This window comes from Bos javanicus, chromosome 3, assembly GCF_032452875.1.
Source record: "Bos javanicus breed banteng chromosome 3, ARS-OSU_banteng_1.0, whole genome shotgun sequence".
In the NCBI taxonomy this organism is placed as follows: domain Eukaryota; kingdom Metazoa; phylum Chordata; class Mammalia; order Artiodactyla; family Bovidae; genus Bos; species Bos javanicus.
In genome coordinates, this window is record NC_083870.1 from 75,493,410 (window position 1) to 75,511,533 (window position 18,124).

General features: G+C 37.0%; 1 protein-coding gene across 2 annotated transcripts in view; it reads right to left on the bottom strand.

Annotated features, from left to right (window-relative positions):
- LRRC7 (leucine rich repeat containing 7) overlaps positions 1–18,124 on the bottom strand; it is a 622,375-nt gene that overhangs the window by 234,419 nt on the left and 369,832 nt on the right. Inside the window, exon 8 of one of the 2 annotated variants that reach the window (XM_061411606.1) lies at positions 16,024–17,707. The exons of the other annotated variant lie outside the window; for it this stretch is intronic. Coding sequence (XP_061267590.1) covers positions 17,701–17,707 — 7 coding nt within the window. The 3' untranslated portion in view covers positions 16,024–17,700. Of the gene's footprint in view, positions 1–16,023; positions 17,708–18,124 lie in introns of those variants that run through there. 2 annotated transcript variants of the gene reach the window in all.

The window sequence follows — 18,124 nt, forward strand, 5'->3', positions numbered from 1 at the left end:
TCTTCTCATGTCTATATTCACCATCATAGCGCTAGTTCAAATCATTGTTTGTCCCATGAATTACTTCCTTGGGATTGTCAACTGGTTATTGTGTCCTCTATAACAATCTCCATTTAGAAGCTGCAGATGTCTTTTAAAAATGCAAAAATTATAATGATTTCAAATAAAACTTTTCTTTTGGCTTCCCTTGCCAGAACAAAGTTGCTTCCAGAATAAAAATTCACATGATACTGGCATGTTCAGAAATGCTCAGAGTTACTATTTCCAGGATATGTTCAATTGTGCTTCATGGAATGTGTAATGATGTCTAATAGTGACTCTTTTTAGTCTCTGTTCTAAACAGGAAGTGATTCTGCTAAAGAAGTTTTTAGAAACCTTTGCCAACCCTGTAAGCACCAAAGCATCACAGTATAAATTGATCCTATGAAGCATTTATTTGTTGATTTAATATTTATTAAGCATCTACTATGTATTAGGACTTATTCTACGATATAAGAATGTAGATAAAAGAAAACAGATAAAGTCTCTGCCCTATGGACCTACCATTTTAGTGGGAGAGATGTATGAGAAGGAAATAAACATAAGTATACAATACAGCTGGCATCCCAGGCTGTGCTAGTGGTAAAGAATCTGCCTGACAATGCAGGAGACCTAAGAGACATGGGTTTGATCCCTGGGTCATGAAGATCCCTTGGAGTATGGCATGGCAACCCACTCCAGTATTCTTGCCCGAGAATCACCATGGACAGAGGAGCCTGGAGGGCTACAGTCCATAGGGTCGCAGAGTCGACATGACTGAAGGGACTTAACACACATGCATACAACATACATGTGGTGAGAGTGCTATGAAGAAAGTAAAGCATTGTGAGAATGACTGAGAGTATTTGGAGAGCTGCTATTTCATATAAAATAGTCAGAGAAAGCCACTGTGTAAAGCTAACATTTTATCAAAGTTCTGAAAGACATAAAGAAATGTAGTGACATAATGTGGTAGATATATAAACACAGAATACTATACTGGATAAATCATGATTTCTGTCTTTAAGACTGTCCAGGATCAAATTTGAGCTCTGTCATTTATAAGACTTGTAACTTAGGGCAAGATACTTAGTATCCCTGTGTCTCAGTTTTCCCATAAAATTGGAACTATATGAGTATCTGTATTATTGGGTTGTACCTCTTAAATAAGTTGATAGATGTAAAGTGCTGAAAGCACATGGTAAACACTCAATGACAGAAGTTACTATTTGTTTGAAAAATGTATGCTAAAACAAATGATTGAGGTTATGAAGAAAAAATATCACACAAAACAATCCATAATTTATAAACATAATTATATCCATATTTATAGACATAAAATATTGGGGGAAGCCAAACCTTCAGTAGAAACCAAATAAGGTGAGCAGACACATAGGAAACCACAAAAAAAATTTCATATCATTCATCCAGAAGTGAAGTGAAGTGAAGTGAAGTTGCTCAGTCATGTCTGACTCTTTGTGACCCCATGGACTGTAGCCTACCATGCTCCTCCATCCGTGGAATTCTCCAGGAAAAAATACTAGAGTGGGTTGCCATTTCCTTCTCCAGGATTGAGATCTTCCCAACCCAGGGATTGAACTTGGGTCTCCTGCACTGCAGGCAGAAGCTTTACCATCTGAGCCACCAGGGAAGCTCATTCATCCAAGTATTCATCAAGTACTTACTACATTTCAAGCATCATGCCAGATAATGGACATGGAGGTAAGAAAGTTAGACATTATCTCTTCTTTTATAGAAATTTTATAGTATAACAAGAAGACGTACAGTAAAATAGAGTAATCACAGTAAAAGGTATAAATGTAATGGTATAGGACATCCAAAGAGGATACTACAGGAATATATAACCAGAATAGTGCAATAAAAAGTATACATGCCAGATAACATATAGAAAATCATCTAGACAGAACCAAACCATTTCACTACCTCACTTTTATTTTAACTTCTAATCACAGTGTAAGATACCTATAAAAGAGTACATATCAGAAGTATAATGAATTTTCATATATTGAACTGACTCTCACATAATCAATATCAAGATGAAGAAATAAAATGCTTTCAGAGTCCAAAAGCAGCAGTCTCCTTCATGCACCCTTTTAGTCATTAACTTACCTCCCAAAAGATAACCACTATTATAATTTCTGATAAATCTTGAGACAAGACTAGCTTTGCCTCATGTTGTAGCCTACATGAATTAAAACAAAAATATTTCTTGTTCCTGACTTCTTTTATTTGACAGTCATACAGAGACTTGTACCTGACTATTCATAGTAGCCTACTTGTAGCAAAAGCAGCCTGCTTAGAGCAAAAACTGGGAGAAAACTTTCAACTCAAATATCCACCAAGAGGTGAAGATAAAGAAATTATGTTATATTTATACAATGTATACTTTCAGCAACAAAATTTGATAACCATTAAAATGTAGACAAATAAAACAGTAAAAGAAGTCAGACCAAACAAGACAATATATTCTAAGATCACATTTTCATAAAATTCTGGAAAATTCAAATAAATCTGTAGTGATAGAAAGCAGAAGAGTATTTGCCTGGGTGGGGAGTGGGTAAGCAGTGTCATGAGGAAAGTTTTTTTTTGATGATGGACATGATCATTATCTTGACTGTGGTGATGATTTTGTTGATGTATATATGTCTCAAAATTAATCGAATTGTTACTTTCAATATGTGCAGTTAGATATCAATTATACTTAAATAAGGGCTTCCCAGGTGCTCTCAGGTGCAGTGATAAAAAAAAAAAAATCTGCCTGCCAATGCAGGAAGTACAAGAGATGCAGTTTCGATTCCCTTCATTGGGAAGATCCCCTGGAGTAGGAAATGGCAACCCAATCCAGTATTCTTGCCTGGAGAATTCCATGGACAGAGGAGCCTGGCAGGCTATAGTCCATGGGGTTACAGAGTTCGATGCGACTAAGCACACATACCACACGCACACACATAAAAATACTTAAATAAAGCTGTTTTTATTTATTTTTTAAGATTTGGATACTTTGCTAACAAATGTAAAGCTTTCCTGAACTCAATATGTATTTAAACCTACAAAAATATCATCAGATACCCTCAGAACTTCAATCCAGTTTGAGGGGGACTCTACCTTGCTGAGCCATGGTAATTAAGAACAAGGGTTCTGAGTCAGGCTGCAAGGGTTAGAACCCTTCCACCTCACCTTACCAACTTTGTGACATTGGGTAAGTGATTTCTTTATGTGCCCTTACTTATAAAATAAGGATAGTACTAATATTTACTTCAGAGAATTAATATGAAGATAGTATGAGTTAATACAGGTGAACTCAATAAATATAAGCAATTATAACTTTTTTTTTCTTTTCTTTTTAAACTTTACACTATTGTATTGGTTTTGCCATATATCAAAATGAATCTGCCACAGGTATACATGTGTTCCCCATCCTGAACCCTCCTCCCTCCTCCCTCCCCATACCGTCCCTCTGGGTCATCACAGTGTACCAGGCCCAAGCATCCAGTATTGTGTATCGAACCTGGACTGGCGACTCATTTCATATATGATATTATAGGTATTTCAATGCCATTCTCCCAAATCATCCCACCCTCTCCCTCTCCCACAGAGTCCAAAAGACTGTTCTATACATCTCTGTCTCTTTTGCTGTCTCGTATACAGGGTTATTGTTACTGTCTTTCTAAATTCCATATATATGCGTTAGTATACTGTATTGGTGTTTTTCTTTCTGGCTTACTTCACTCTGTATAATAGGCTCCAGTTTCATCCACCTCATTAGAACTGATTCAAATGTATTCTTTTTAATGGCTGAGTAATACTCCATTGTGTATATGTACCACTGCTTTCTTATCCATTCATCTGCTGATGGACATCTAGGTTGCTTCCATGTCCTGGCTATTATAAACAGTGCTGCGATGAACATTGGGGTACACGTGTCTCTTTCCCTTCTGGTTTCCTCAGTGTGTATGTCCAGCAGTGGGATTGCTGGATCATAAGGCAATTCTATTTCCAGTTTTCTAAGGAATCTCCACACTGTTCCCCATAGTGGCTGTACTAGTTTGCATTCCCACCAACAGTGTAAGAGAGTTCCCTTTTCTCCACACCCTCTCCAGCATTTATTGCTTGTAGACTTTTGGATCATAGCCATTCTGACTGGCGTGAAATGGTACCTCATAGTGGTTTTGATTTGCATTTCTCTGATAATGAGTGATGTTGAGCATCTTTTCATGTGTTTGTTAGCCATCTGTATGTCTTCTTTGGAGAAATGTCTATTTAGTTCTTTGGCCCATTTTTTGATTGGGTCATTTATTTTTCTGGAGTTGAGCTGTAGGAGTTGCTTGTATATTTTTGAGATTAGTTGTTTGTCAGTTGCTTCATTTGCTATTATTTTCTCCCATTCTGAAGGCTGTCTTTTCACCTTGCTTATAGTTTCCTTTGTTGTGCAGAAGCTTTTAAGTTTAATTAGGTCCCATTTGTTTATTTTTGCTTTTATTTCCAATATTCTGGGAGGTGGGTCATAGAGGATCCTGCTGTGATGTATGTCGGAGAGTGTTTTGCCTATGTTCTCCTCTAGGAGTTTTATAGTTTCTGGTCTTAGGTTTAGATCTTTAATCCATTTTGAGTTTATTTTTGTGTATGGTGTTAGAAAGTGTTCTAGTTTCATTCTTTTACAAGTGGTTGACCAGATTTCCCAGCACCACTTGTTAAAGAGATTGTCTTTAATCCATTGTATATTCTTGCCTCCTTTGTCAAAGATAAGGTGTCCATATGTGCATGCATTTATCTCTGGGCTTTCTTAAAATTTTTATACTTATATATATATATAGTCGTAAAATAAGGATAGTACTTATACTTCAGAGAATTAATGTGATGATCGTATGAGTTAATATAGGTGAACTCAATAAATACTAGCAATTATACTACTTATGAGTTAAATTCTTGTGCCTATATTAGGTAAAATTAAATGTCCAGTATTCCTTGAAAAATTGACTGAATCAAACGTATTTTGCTTCCCTGGTGGCTCAGAGGTTAAAGCGTCCACCTGCAATGCGGCAGACCTGGTTTCGATGCCTGGGTCCGGAAGATTCCCCGGAGAAGGAAATGGCAACCCACTCCAGTATTCTTGCCTGGAGAATCCCAAGGACGGAGGAGACTGGTGAACTATAGTCCATGGGGTCTTGAAGAGTCGGACACGACTGAGCGACTTCACCTTCACTTTCTATGCTGGCATACAAAACCTTATTTGAATAGGCTCTACTCTACTTTTCAAACCGTATGTTTTGCTATGCACAAGTCAATACATCCAACACAAATGAATCTCCCAGTACTTTGCATAATTTATCCATTTTCTCAGCTTTAGCACATGGGTTTCCTCGGCTAGAACACCTTTTCTACAGAACCAAAAGCTCAATAAAAGGAATCAATATATCTTTGAAATTCTCAACACATAGTACAGTACTCAATACATTATGCTGGGCAAGTTTTCCTTGATTCTAATTTTCATTCTCTTACTGAGTTTTCTGTCACTAGTATTAAATACATTTACTTCTTGTTCCTTAAGCATGGTATTAATGGAACATACCCTTTTGCTCTTCTGTTAGCATTACCAAAGGACAAAATTAGGATGATAGTTTATAGATTGTCATCTCAATGTATCCACATTTATTGCTGCTTTTTAATCCTCCTTATTTCCAAGTCTTTTTTTTTTTTTAACAATTATAGATATCCAAACCTATTGATCTAGAGAAGACTGATGAGAATTACATTCTTTTGCTTTTCCTAAAAATTTTCCAGTTTCTATTTGTTTTCCTAAAGAGTAAATTGTATATCAATTATGTATATCACAGAAATAAGTTTGATTTCAAGCATGATAAATGTAACATTAAAACGTAAATTTAGAAATATCTTAAAGTAACAAATGCTTTAATATTAAAAACTGCAGTTTCTATATTTACTTACATCAAGGAATACTGAAAGCACATTGTTCAGTAATTACTATAGAAACATCTTAGGCTACTTAACTGTGTTTCACAGTAATTACTGTAGAAAAAATTTACATTTCAAAGTTTCACCAATTTTTGCAAAATCCTTCTGCAAAGCATCAACTTATAATGAAAATTACAATTCTAAACATTTGTCCTCAAGGAGAAATATAATATAGAACTGATGTATATTATGTGCTGTGTGATTAGTCGCTCAGTCATGTCCAACTCTTGCAACCCCATAGACCGTAGCCTGCCAGGCTCCTCTGTCCATGGGATTCTCCAGGCAAGAATACTGGAGTGGGTTGCCATTTGCTTCTCCAGGGGATTTTCCCCACTCAGGAATGGGTCTCTTGCATTGCAGGAAGACTCTTTACCGACTGAGCTATGAGGGAAGCCCTAATAATCAGCATAAAATTGACACAAAAATCAGTTCATTGCCTGTGGTACAAAGAATATTATTTATATGGTAGCAAATAACATTAAAATTCTTATTACCTGAATGAAAAATATCTTTGACGTTTTCCTTACCAGGTTAATGTGCAGATAAAAAAATTACCATTGAAAGTTTTGAAAAATGTAATGTATGTTGACTGTGTGAGGTGTTGGTACCTTTACAGTCTCTTATGTTAGGAAATGCTAAAGAAATCAGCTTGGTTTTAACAGGCTGGAAAGGTAAAACTGATAAAGACACTGAGCCATAAATTTAAAGGAGGAACAAAACCTTACATAATTACAAATACACTGATACTCTTACAGTCTTTGAAACTCATTGATCATCTACTTAATTTATCATTATGAGGAATGAATGGTTAACCTGTGACATCAGAACCCAAAATATATCCTGATGTATTTTTTTAAATGAAAGACATCTTTAAATAATAGTAATTCTTGTCATATGTGATACATATCTATAATACAGAGGAGGCATTAATAGGGTATGATATTTAATCAAGTGCCTTGAAGATAATTCAATTAAGAACAACAGCATAAATAATTTGAAGTTGCTAAACGTATAATTTTTTTTTTGACTTCCCTGGTGGCTCAGATGGTAAAAGCATCTGCCTACACTGCGGGAGACCTGGGTTTGATCCCTGGGTTGGGAAGATCCCTGGAGAAGGAAATGGCAGCCCACTCCAGTATTGTTGCCTGGAAAATCCCATGGACAGAGGAGCCTGGCAGGCTGCAGTCCATGGGGTCGCCAAGGGTCGGACACAACTGAGCAACTTCACTTTCACTTTCAAACGTATAATTTAGCACTGCAGCCATGAAATTAAAAGACGCTTACTCCTTGGAAGGAAAGTTATGACCAACCTAGATAGCATAATGAAAAGCAGAGACATTACTTTGCCAACAAAGGTCCATCTAGTCAAGGCTTTTCCAGTGGTCATGTATGGATGTGAGAGTTGGACTGTGAAGAAAGCTGAGCACCAAAGAACTGATGCTTTTGAACTGTGGTGTTGGAGAAGACTCTTGAGAGTTCCTTGGACTGCAAGGAGATCCAACCAGTCCATTCTGAAGCAGATCAGCCCTGGGATTTCTTTGGAAGGAATGATGCTAAAGCTGAAACTCCAGTACTTTGGCCACCTCATGCGAAGAGTTGACTCATTGGAAAAGACTCTGATGCTGGGAGGGATTGGGGGTAGGAGGAGAAAGGGACGACAGAGGATGAGATGGCTGGACAGCATCACCGACTCAATGGACTGAGTCTGAGTGAACTCCAGGAGTTGGTGATGGACAGGGAGCCCTGGCGTGCTGCGGTTCATGGGGTCGCAAAGAGTCAGACACGACTGAGTGACTGAACTGAACTGAACTGAACTGAAACATATAATTTAAGCAGAGCTATAATCTGTAGGCAAAACAGTGAAGTCAGTACATTATGGAATACTAGAAAAAGAAATGGGTTTGAATTCAAGTTCTGCCACTTTCTGCTTAATTTCTGAGACACAGTTTCCCAATTGGTTAAGAAAAGTGACAACACGTACCTTACACTGTTAAAAGGTTTAATGAATTAATGTTTGTGGATAAAGAGCCTGGTGTATCCACTAAATAAATATTAATTCCCTTTCACCGTCAATGAATACAAGACCACCTACAGTTTAAGTCAGTTTTGTCTAGATTATTGTTTTATTGGAGGGAAAGACAGACAAAGACTAAGTTGTTAAGCGTATGACTTCATCTATCTTCAGGTCTATCATAGTGCCAGCCACTCAGAAGAGACTTAAAAACGTGCATAGCACTGTGCTGAAGTACAACATATGCTTTATTTACGGAATGTTGCTCTAACATTTATTTTCTTATTTAAGTTGTTTTTAACTCCTGTCTTAAATACCAGCTCTTGTTACTCACATAATCAAAAATTTTTAGTAGCCATTCGTTAGCCAGGTCCACCTCAATCCATCTTTCTACTTTTACTTCCACTACTCATCTTAACTTATCCAACTCTCAGCAAAATTAGGACATTCCATAACTATGCTTTGTACTTTCTGACAGCCTTCATTTCCTCTGCAAATATACCACTGCTTTCTTCCCAGTAGTTGAAATATAACTTCCCCTTTAAACCCTAGGTCAAATGTTCTCAAGTACATTCTCCTTACCTCCCAACTGGAAGTAATCTTATTTTCTCTAGGTATTGGGGGAATTACTTTTTTTTTCTTTCTTTTTCATTAGCTGCATACCAATTGCAAGCCACTATTTTAGCTACTCTGGAGAGTGAATAAACAACATACACATCTTCAGGAAACCTACAATTTAGAAAAATACAAAAAGTACATAAATAAATAAGACAGAGAGATAGACATGTAGGCCTGATACATTGGAAGATTAAAGGATGGATAGTAAGAAATCAATCAAGTAGGTGAAGCTAGATGAGAAAGGTCAGAATCATTGCTTCATTTAAAAGATATTTGCTAAATTTTAGAATGATGGTCTAAAATTATACTTTAGTAATTCAAATGGAAGTGACATCCATATGAAAGTGAAAGTGAAGTCGCTCAATGGTGTCTGACTCTTTGCAACCCCATGACTATAGCCTACCAGGCTTCTCCATCCATAGGATTTTCCAGGCAAGAGTACCGGAGTGGGTTGCCGTTTCCTTCTCCAGGGGATCTTCTCAAACCAGGGATAGAACCCGGGTCTCCCGCATTGCAGGCAGAGGCTTTACCCTCTGAGCCACTGTGAGCACTCAGCGACATCTATATAAGTACTCAGTAATAATCTAGTAGCTTGAATAATTGAGACTAGGAGCATGTAAATATGTTGATTTCACTGGAGGTTCTGATTAGAATAGTTCTTGCAACATTTCACAATTTCTGGATAGAGACTGCCTTTAGAATTTGTGTTGTTTTTTATTACATAATAGTACTTAAACACTAAGAAGAAAATTATATAGATGAGATGGTTGGACGGCATCATTGACTCAATGGACATAAGTTTGAGTAAGCTCTGGGAGTTGGTGATGGACAGGAAAGTCTGTTATGCTGCAGTCCATGGGGTTGCAAAGTGTTGGACATGACTGAGCGACTGAACTAAACTGAACAGAAAATTATAATTCCTTCAACTGCCATATCTTCTCTGTTCATTCAACAAATCTAACTTTGGACAAAGTACTAGCTACTGGAGATGCAATGGTGAAGAAAATAAAGATGTAGTATTGTCTTCAAAGAGCTCAAGGAAACAGACCTTCAAACAACTAATTATGACAATTTTTTAACAATATTGTATTCAAAGTCCTATATGTATTTGTGGTAGAGTTATTATGGATGAGCAACCATAATTTTCACAGAGGTATTACCATTTAGGGGCTTCCCTGGTGGCTCAGCAGTAAAGAATCTGCCTGTAATGCAGGAGACACGGGTTCAATCTCTGGATCAGGAAGATTCTCCTGGAGAAGGCACTGGCAACCCACTCCAGTATTCTTGCTTGGAAAACAGTCCATGGGGTCGCAAGAGTCAGACATGACTTAACAACTGAATCACCAGCACTGACATTTGGACTGGACCTTAGTCAAGTACTATATGGAAGAAGAGCTATGCTGCTGCTAAGTTGCTTCAGTCATGTCTGACTCTGTGCGACCCCATGGACTGCAGCCCACCAGGCTCCTGGTCCCTGGGATTCTCCAGGCGAAAGTGAAAAGTGAAAGTGAAGTCCCTCAGTCGTGCCCGACTCTTCGCAACCCCATGGACTGCAGCCTACCAGGCTCCTCCGTCCATGGGATTTCCCAGGCAAGAGTACTGGAGTGGGGTGCCATTGCCTTCTCCAAAGAAGAGCTATAGTCAATCAAAAAGTGTTAATGTCTTTTGTTTGGCTTTACAGATTTGTTATTAGTTGCATTTGAACATGCCTATGCCTGTTGTATGGAAAATCATTTTCAAATCAAATCATAAAGCCACAAATTGAAACCCTGATTTAAGGAGTAAACTGAAAGCAGTTTGGTTTTGTCAACTTTTTCCTATTTTCCTTATACACGTCAAGAGCAAACACTCTGATGAAAGTCCTTTGGATTTCACTTCCATAAATGCTTTTCAATTTTACTTACTTTTCTTGGCCCTATTGTCATTGTGTTCACCTTCTCTTTGCCAGATTATAGCAACTGGTCTCCCTGCTATCTGTATTCACTCTTATAATACTGTTGTAAAGGATGTTTAAAGAAACACAGCTTCTAAATAGAAGCTTCTTTCCTCGAATTATTGGATGGATAAGGGAATCATGCTGTGAACTTGTTTCATGTGTTTGTGTGCTAGTGTGCTCAGTCATGTCTGACCCTTGTGACCCCATGGACTGTAACCTGTCAGGCTCCTCTGTCCACAGAATTTTCCAGGCAACAATACTGGAGTAGGTTGAAATTTCCTCCTCCAGGGGATCTTCCCGACCCACGGATCGAACCTGCATCTCTTGTGTCTCTTGCATTGGCAGGCAAATACTTTACCACTGAACTACCCAGGAAGCCCAAATTTGTTTCATAGTATTTCTTATTAACCCTATATGACACCAACTCCTAAGAAAAGCTTACTCTCTTATCCTTTGTAAATCTTCCTCTTATTTCTGTTATCATGTTCACCTCAAAAGTACTCTTGTACCTGTGATCATCTCCTTCTCAGTTCAGTTCAGTCTCTTCAGTCCTGTCTGACTCTTTCCAACTCCATGGACTGCAGCACACCAGGCCTCCCGGTCCATCACCAATTCCCAGAGCTTGCTCAAACTCATGTCCATCGAGTCGGTGATATCATCCAACCATCTCATCCTCTGTCGTCCCCTTCTCCTCCTGCCTTCAGTCTTGCTCAGCATCAGGGTCTTTTCCAATGAGTCAGCTCTTTGCACCAGGAGGCCAAAGTATTGGAGTTTCAGCTTCAGCATCAGTCCTTCCAATGAACACCCAGGACTGATCTCCTTTAGGATGGACTGGTTGGATCTCCTTGCAGTCTAAGGATTCTTCTCCTTGCACTCAAGGGTCTTCTCCAACACCATATTTCAAAAGCATCAATTCTTTAGTGCTCAGCTTTTTTTATGGTCCAATTCTCACATCCATACGTGACTACTGGAAAAACCATAGCTTTGACTATACAGATATATACTCTTTCTCAGTGCTGGATAAAAGTCTCACAGTGTATACTCCTGATGTGTCATGTCCCCTCACCACTAGCTTCTACATGAAGCCCACATGAGAGTACAGTTCTTCTCTTCTGACAACTTTTCTTTAAAAGAATCTTCCAGTGGTTTATCTTTTCTCCTTTTAGTATACAGATGTGGGGGAAGAAACTAAGTGGGTAAAGGGAGAGGAAAAATACAAAAACCTCTATCTTATTCAAGTTTGTTTTAATGTCTCTTTTCCTCCCCAAACAAAAAGTATGCAGATAGTTCTCCTATGTGTCTGGACATCTCATTGAGAAATAGCAACTTCTCATGATATGAGGGTATTAGTACTGGCTTCATGCTCTTGTCTTTTCAAGACCAGAGTTTCTGTTTTGCAGCTGGTTGATACCCGTTATTACTCTAACAAAAGCAAACAGGCCACACCAACATTCATGTGCTGGATTTGTCCTGCCCAATCTGGGCTACATCAGGGGACCCTGAGACTGTGGCTTTGGAACTGAGTTCTAGTCCTTACCTGAAATGACTGCAGAAGGACTCTAACTAGGACTGAGCAAAAGTCTCTCTTTCCCTCCTTAGGTCACACTATACCACAAGGTCCTTTAGAGGGTGAGCTGCGGCAAATTCATGTCTAGCCTCCCTGGCAATGAAGCCAGGGTTTCTGTGGATGAAGTTCTCTTGATAGGGCCTTGGGAAACCAGAACTTGGTTGTTATGCTCTGAGGCTCTGATATTTATTCATCTGGTTCTTGGACTGAAGTCAGTCAAGACATTAAACCTGAAAATCTTTGTCAGGCTCTCTTACTTGGTTACTTCTTTGTTTCTGAGCTTGCCCTTCTAGTACACCCAAGTGGTGGGCTATTTCGGTCAGCACTTCAGTCTTTTTATTTCATCAGCTATACCATTAATCTTATTATTTTTCTAATACTAGTAGTCCAGCAGGGTAGGCCTTCTCAGCTAATAGGGTGGAGCTTCAAAATAGATTCAGAGAATGTGCCAGTAGCCTTCTCTTCCTGAAGAAAGAACTTTATTTATGACTTGAGTGGTTTTATAATGAACACAAATTCATAAACCAACCCTGCATACTTAAAAAATTGTAGTTTCAGTATCAGTGTGACCAAACACAATGTCCCAAGTGGTTTTGCAAGGAAAATACAGCTTGTTTTAGATTCACTTTTCCCCTTTACATCTTAACAGCAGATGTCAGTCTGTCCTGATGTACTGCCTTTCTTCTAAGATATTGTGTTCTTTGGAGAAGTGATTTTAATCCAAGAAGCCAACAAGTTTGTGATATCTCTAGAGTAGTAACCACAAGTAAGAAGTACAATATTTACAAATGCCCATTACAAACCTTTAAAGAGGGGAGGAAATAGTTCAAAATTTAGTCTTCAATAAATTTAATTAAAATATCTTGACTTTTTTTCCCTACTTTCATGTTATTGTACACTTCTGACTCCTTTACTCTGATTGAACTCTCTTTCCATGCCATCCTGTCTCACACACTTGGTTCCCTTGTAGCCCTCACACGTTGGACAGGTTCACACAACACCCCTCTCATACGTCTTGTTTTTGTCATAGTCATAACCTTTTGAGAAGTGAAATACCTCTGTTCTGTTTGTCTCACAACAGAAACCTCAAAATATGATGCTGAGTGAAAGAAGTCAGACACAAAACATTACATATTGTGTGATTCCATTTACATGGAATGTTGAGAAAAGACAAATTTATACAGACAGAAAACAGAATGGTGGTTGCCATAGGGCTGGAGTGAAAACTGAGATCAGATGGAAGCTTGACTGGGAATGCCACATGGGACTTTGGAAAGTGACAGAAATGTTGAAAACTGCATTGTGGTGATGATTACACAGCTCTATAAATTTACCCAAAATCATTCACTTGTGCACTTTGATGGGTAGATTTTATGTTGTATAACATACACCTCAATAAAGCTGTTAAAAAAATACACTGAGTGGCTTTTGCTCTCTGCTGCCTTAGTGAAGAAGTTGCCTATAAATCTTTACAAATTTTATCCCATAACTCACAAATTCATCATTCCTCAACTTAAAGCCCTTTCATTGAAACCTCAGCATTACCCACAAATGAAGTCCAACCGCGGCACATGGGCCCTTCATGAGATCTTCTCTATCTACTTCCTGGCTATTCCTCCCTCACACATGTGATTTTGCATGTTTAATTCCTTGTGCCATGTTTCCTCTTTAAGCAAACCACTCCTTCTGGCCACTTGTTATTGATTGATTCACATTTATTGTTCAAAAGACTCTTTGAGCTTCACCTCTTTTGTACGTTTTTACCTGGACTTTGCTAATAGGATTAAGCATTACTCTGTACTATTTCTGTTCATCACGTTTCTATAATCCTATGCAAATGCTGCATAGCATGTAATGCTTTACTTGCCTATATTCCTTACCAAGACATGATCTGCCTAATTGCAGGGGCTCTATTGACTTGGTGTCTCTGATGTTAATCACAGTGCTTGGCCAATGTTTACTGAGCTGGACTGAATTAAAGGTTTGCATTCTCTCCAAAATTTGCCCAAGCACAAGAAATGACTGAGTTCTGTTTTAAATGGTATCTAGTCCCATCCTTATGCATCATATAGCTGCAACCAAAGCAGTTGTATGTGTTGAGTGAGGGGTACGGGGAATTACTGGATTTACAGAAGATTTTACTTCACTAAGATTTTGAGCAACTGTGCAGTTTCCACACCTTCAGGCTCTTCTAACCTCTTCTGTCCTGAACCTGTTACTTTTACTATAATGACATCAAGATGCTATATCTTTGCCCTATTAATATTTTTTAGTTTTATGCTAATAAATACACATAGGCTATCGGTCTTTACCTAATTTATATTGTTTGCTGTGGCAGAAGGAACTACCAGAAAGTAAAACTGACAACACCTAATATAAATTTGCTATGTTTTATGACTAAAAATTTGTAAAATAATCATATTATTTGGTGACAAAATTTGAAGAAGGAAATGGCAACCCACTCCAATATTCTTGCCTGGAGAATCCCATGGCCAGAGGAGCCTGGTGGGCTATAGTCCATGGGGTCACAAAGAGTTGGACATGACCGAGTAGTGACTAACATACTTTTAGATCTGCCAGCTTTGTTCCAGAGAAAGTTGACTTGATTTAAAATAGAATACAAAATGGCAGAAATCTTAGTTGGTAAAATTTGATGTTAAAAAAAAAAAAAAGGAATGGGAGAGTATATGAAATTCTTAATAAACATGCAGGAACCTGTAATTTCTGAGAAACATAAGGAGATGTATTCTATTTTCTAAGATACTGCTGCTGCTGTTTAGCTACTAAGTCATGTTCAACTCTTCTGCGACCCCATGGACTGTAGCCCACCAGGATCACCTGTCCATGGGATTTCCCAGGCAAGAATACTGGAGTGGGGTGCCATTTTCTTCTCTGGGGATCTTCCTGACTCAGAAATCAAATCTGCATTGGCAGGTGGATTCATTACCACTAAACCAGCAAGGAAGGCCTTACACACTGCTAAGAGCCATTAAAAATTGACTTCTCTTCATGAAATGTCAATAAGATGTCGAAAGGCAATTCAATATGTTGCTCACATGACGGCCCAGGTTCCCAGGAGGGATACTTATCTTACAAGGTGGGAAGGGGTTCTGTTGTACAATACTTGGTATCCTAGACAATGGGTAAGCATGTATTGTGTTCCCTTCTTCTTAAGAATTATTTTTCATTTCAATTATTATTGTATATTTAGTTAAATTCTGGTTTAATATGCATATCCCACCACCCATGAAAATGTAATCAACTGAATATATTTCTAAATGTTAGGTCAATGAGATTACTATGATTTAAAATAATAATAAATGCCTATGAATGCATCTTTTTAATAATTTATCTAGTTTAAATAATATATATCGAGGCTAAAAAATATGTAACTTTATAAAACGAATACATTTAATAGTTTTGTTAAATTGACAAGTGATTCCTCTTAGCATAAAAGATTAGAGTGCCATAAACATTGTCAAGGAATTTAAAATCAGTTCCACTTGTTGGAACACTATAGTGATGTAGCATTAATGGTGGACAAAAATGAATCAAATATCATATTCAATGGTATATAATTTAATTTTTTACTTCTGCAATCGCTTCTACTGATATAGTTTTAAACCATTCCAACTAGACAAGAATTATTTGTTACTTGTTAATGTCTTTTCATTAAGAGAACTTTCTTTTATTCTATACATATAAACTCTCAATTGTATTTAATACAGTATCATAAGATCAGAAATGCAGCATGGTTCAGCCAAATAATTATCCAACAGAACTACTGCATGTTGTTGCAGAGTTTAACTGCACTTCTGTAAGACTTCTCAAATTTAACAATAGAAAATTCAGTTCTACTTGGAACATGACAGAGGCAGAAATATTTCTTAAATACTTTAATGCTATTTTCATGCAGAATGTTTTAAATAATCTTTAAAATGGTATGTGAAGGACATGGTAGGAGAGTATTATAAAACTACACTAAAATAGCACAATTTGTTCTAAAGCAGAGTCAGGCATTTATGTTCTTAGGAAAGCAATATACGTTTCGAAACACAGTTTCTAGAGATATGTGCAGTATATGTGTAAATGACAGAAGTCAATGAGTATATGCCACACAGCTGACAACAATGTTGTACAAACTCAATTAAGTAGGTTTATGAAACTTTACGTAAGACCTTTACAAGTACACATGGAAGAATCCATATTTATACAATTTGAACTAAAAGAACAACATCCACTTTCAAATATATACGTACTTTTTACAAAAGGCTATACATTTAGGGTCATTATTTTATAAATTCACATAGTTAAAATGCATTAAAAACAGAATAGAAATATTCAGAAAAGTACATTTCAACTCCATAGTGTAGATTTTATAAAAAGTGACAATTTGTAATTTCCTAAGAAAATAAAATAGAAGCAAATGACAATAAAAAATAAAAACACTATTAAACTCAATGTATCTATACTTCTTATATTTGGTTTATGAAAAGAACCTTCAAACTATATTCGATCAAGCAATAGTTCCAATAGAACTGGTATAAATTCTTTGTATCTTGCCTTGTTCCAAAAAGAAGTGAAGACCAGGTGAAGAATGAATATGTGGTACTGTACCAAGATGAAGATCTCTGGATGCTGAATTTCAAACTCTTCAAAATTTCACTATGAAATATATCCTACTCTTTGAAGTCAAATGTATAAAATGTTAAAAGCAAATACACCCATCATGTCAATCGTTATTTATTTTGCAAAGACATCATTACAGAGATTCATTTTATATGCAAATTGAAAAGTTATAAGTCATTGAACTGCATAGATAAAGCTAATGTGGTTAATTAACAAATGTGTTTTATAGCTACAAAATAACTGTTTCACATTAAATTACATAAAATGTAAGAAAACATAAAACCAGTCAATCACTGATCTTTTATATTTTGATAAGGGCCATCTGGGAATAGTTATTTACTTTGCAAAGTAAGTTCACAACAGAACATAACTAGGGGGTATGACAGATAAACTGGGCAACCCTATTCAGCCTCTGAAGTATATTAGAGAAATTCTCTTGTTTACTGCTTTAGGATGCCTTTTAAATGATGGTTTATTTTGATCTATTCAAAAATATTTATACAAAAATTATATGTGACAGCAGCTTTATATCAACTAAGTGAAATAAACTGGACAAAAATATGTGTTAATGTTTTTTCTAAGACTGATAAAATTTCATATTAATTGGAAATTAAGGCAACTGAACACACTTGGGAAAAATTCAGGTTGCTTTATATTAGCCAGAAATGTCATTGTTAAATTTTAACAAAGACCAAACATTTTGCATCACACTAGGCAGTAAGAAGGCAGCCCCCATCAGCAGGTAGCACACCAAAAATGTTTGGTTTCATAATACAGTTTGGGAGAACTACCTCTACAAAGTCTATTCGTGCTGATGCTCCTGATGCTGCCATTTCTGGAGCCCGAAAAGCTGCTGCCTCCACATCCTCTGTTGTAGGTGTCACTGTATAGTCTCAGGCGATTGGGCAAGGGGCACACTCTGGATCTTCAGATGCTAAGATGAGAAAAATCAATTTCAATGCCCAAAAGATGGAATTCCTAATGCAGAAGGTGACTAAAATAGCTATTTCAATTGGTCTATATTACAGGGAGGTGAAATGTTTGCTTGTTTCAATATAATTGCACATAAGTAGGTTATAAATAGGATTTTTTGTAAAGTGATACAGTTCTAGGATTAGACAAATACTAGATAGGATGGATAGAAACAGAAAATCAAACTGAGTGGTATTGGACAAGAAGACTAAAAAACATGCATGCTTCCTAAAAGAAGAAAGCAAAACACTCATATAAGAATCATTGAGCAATAAAGCAGTCTCATGAAAATAACTTGCTTAAACTTTTATTTTTCAAGGCTATTTCTACTCATTTAAATTAATTCTACAATATATTGATGCATGATATTCAAGGCAGA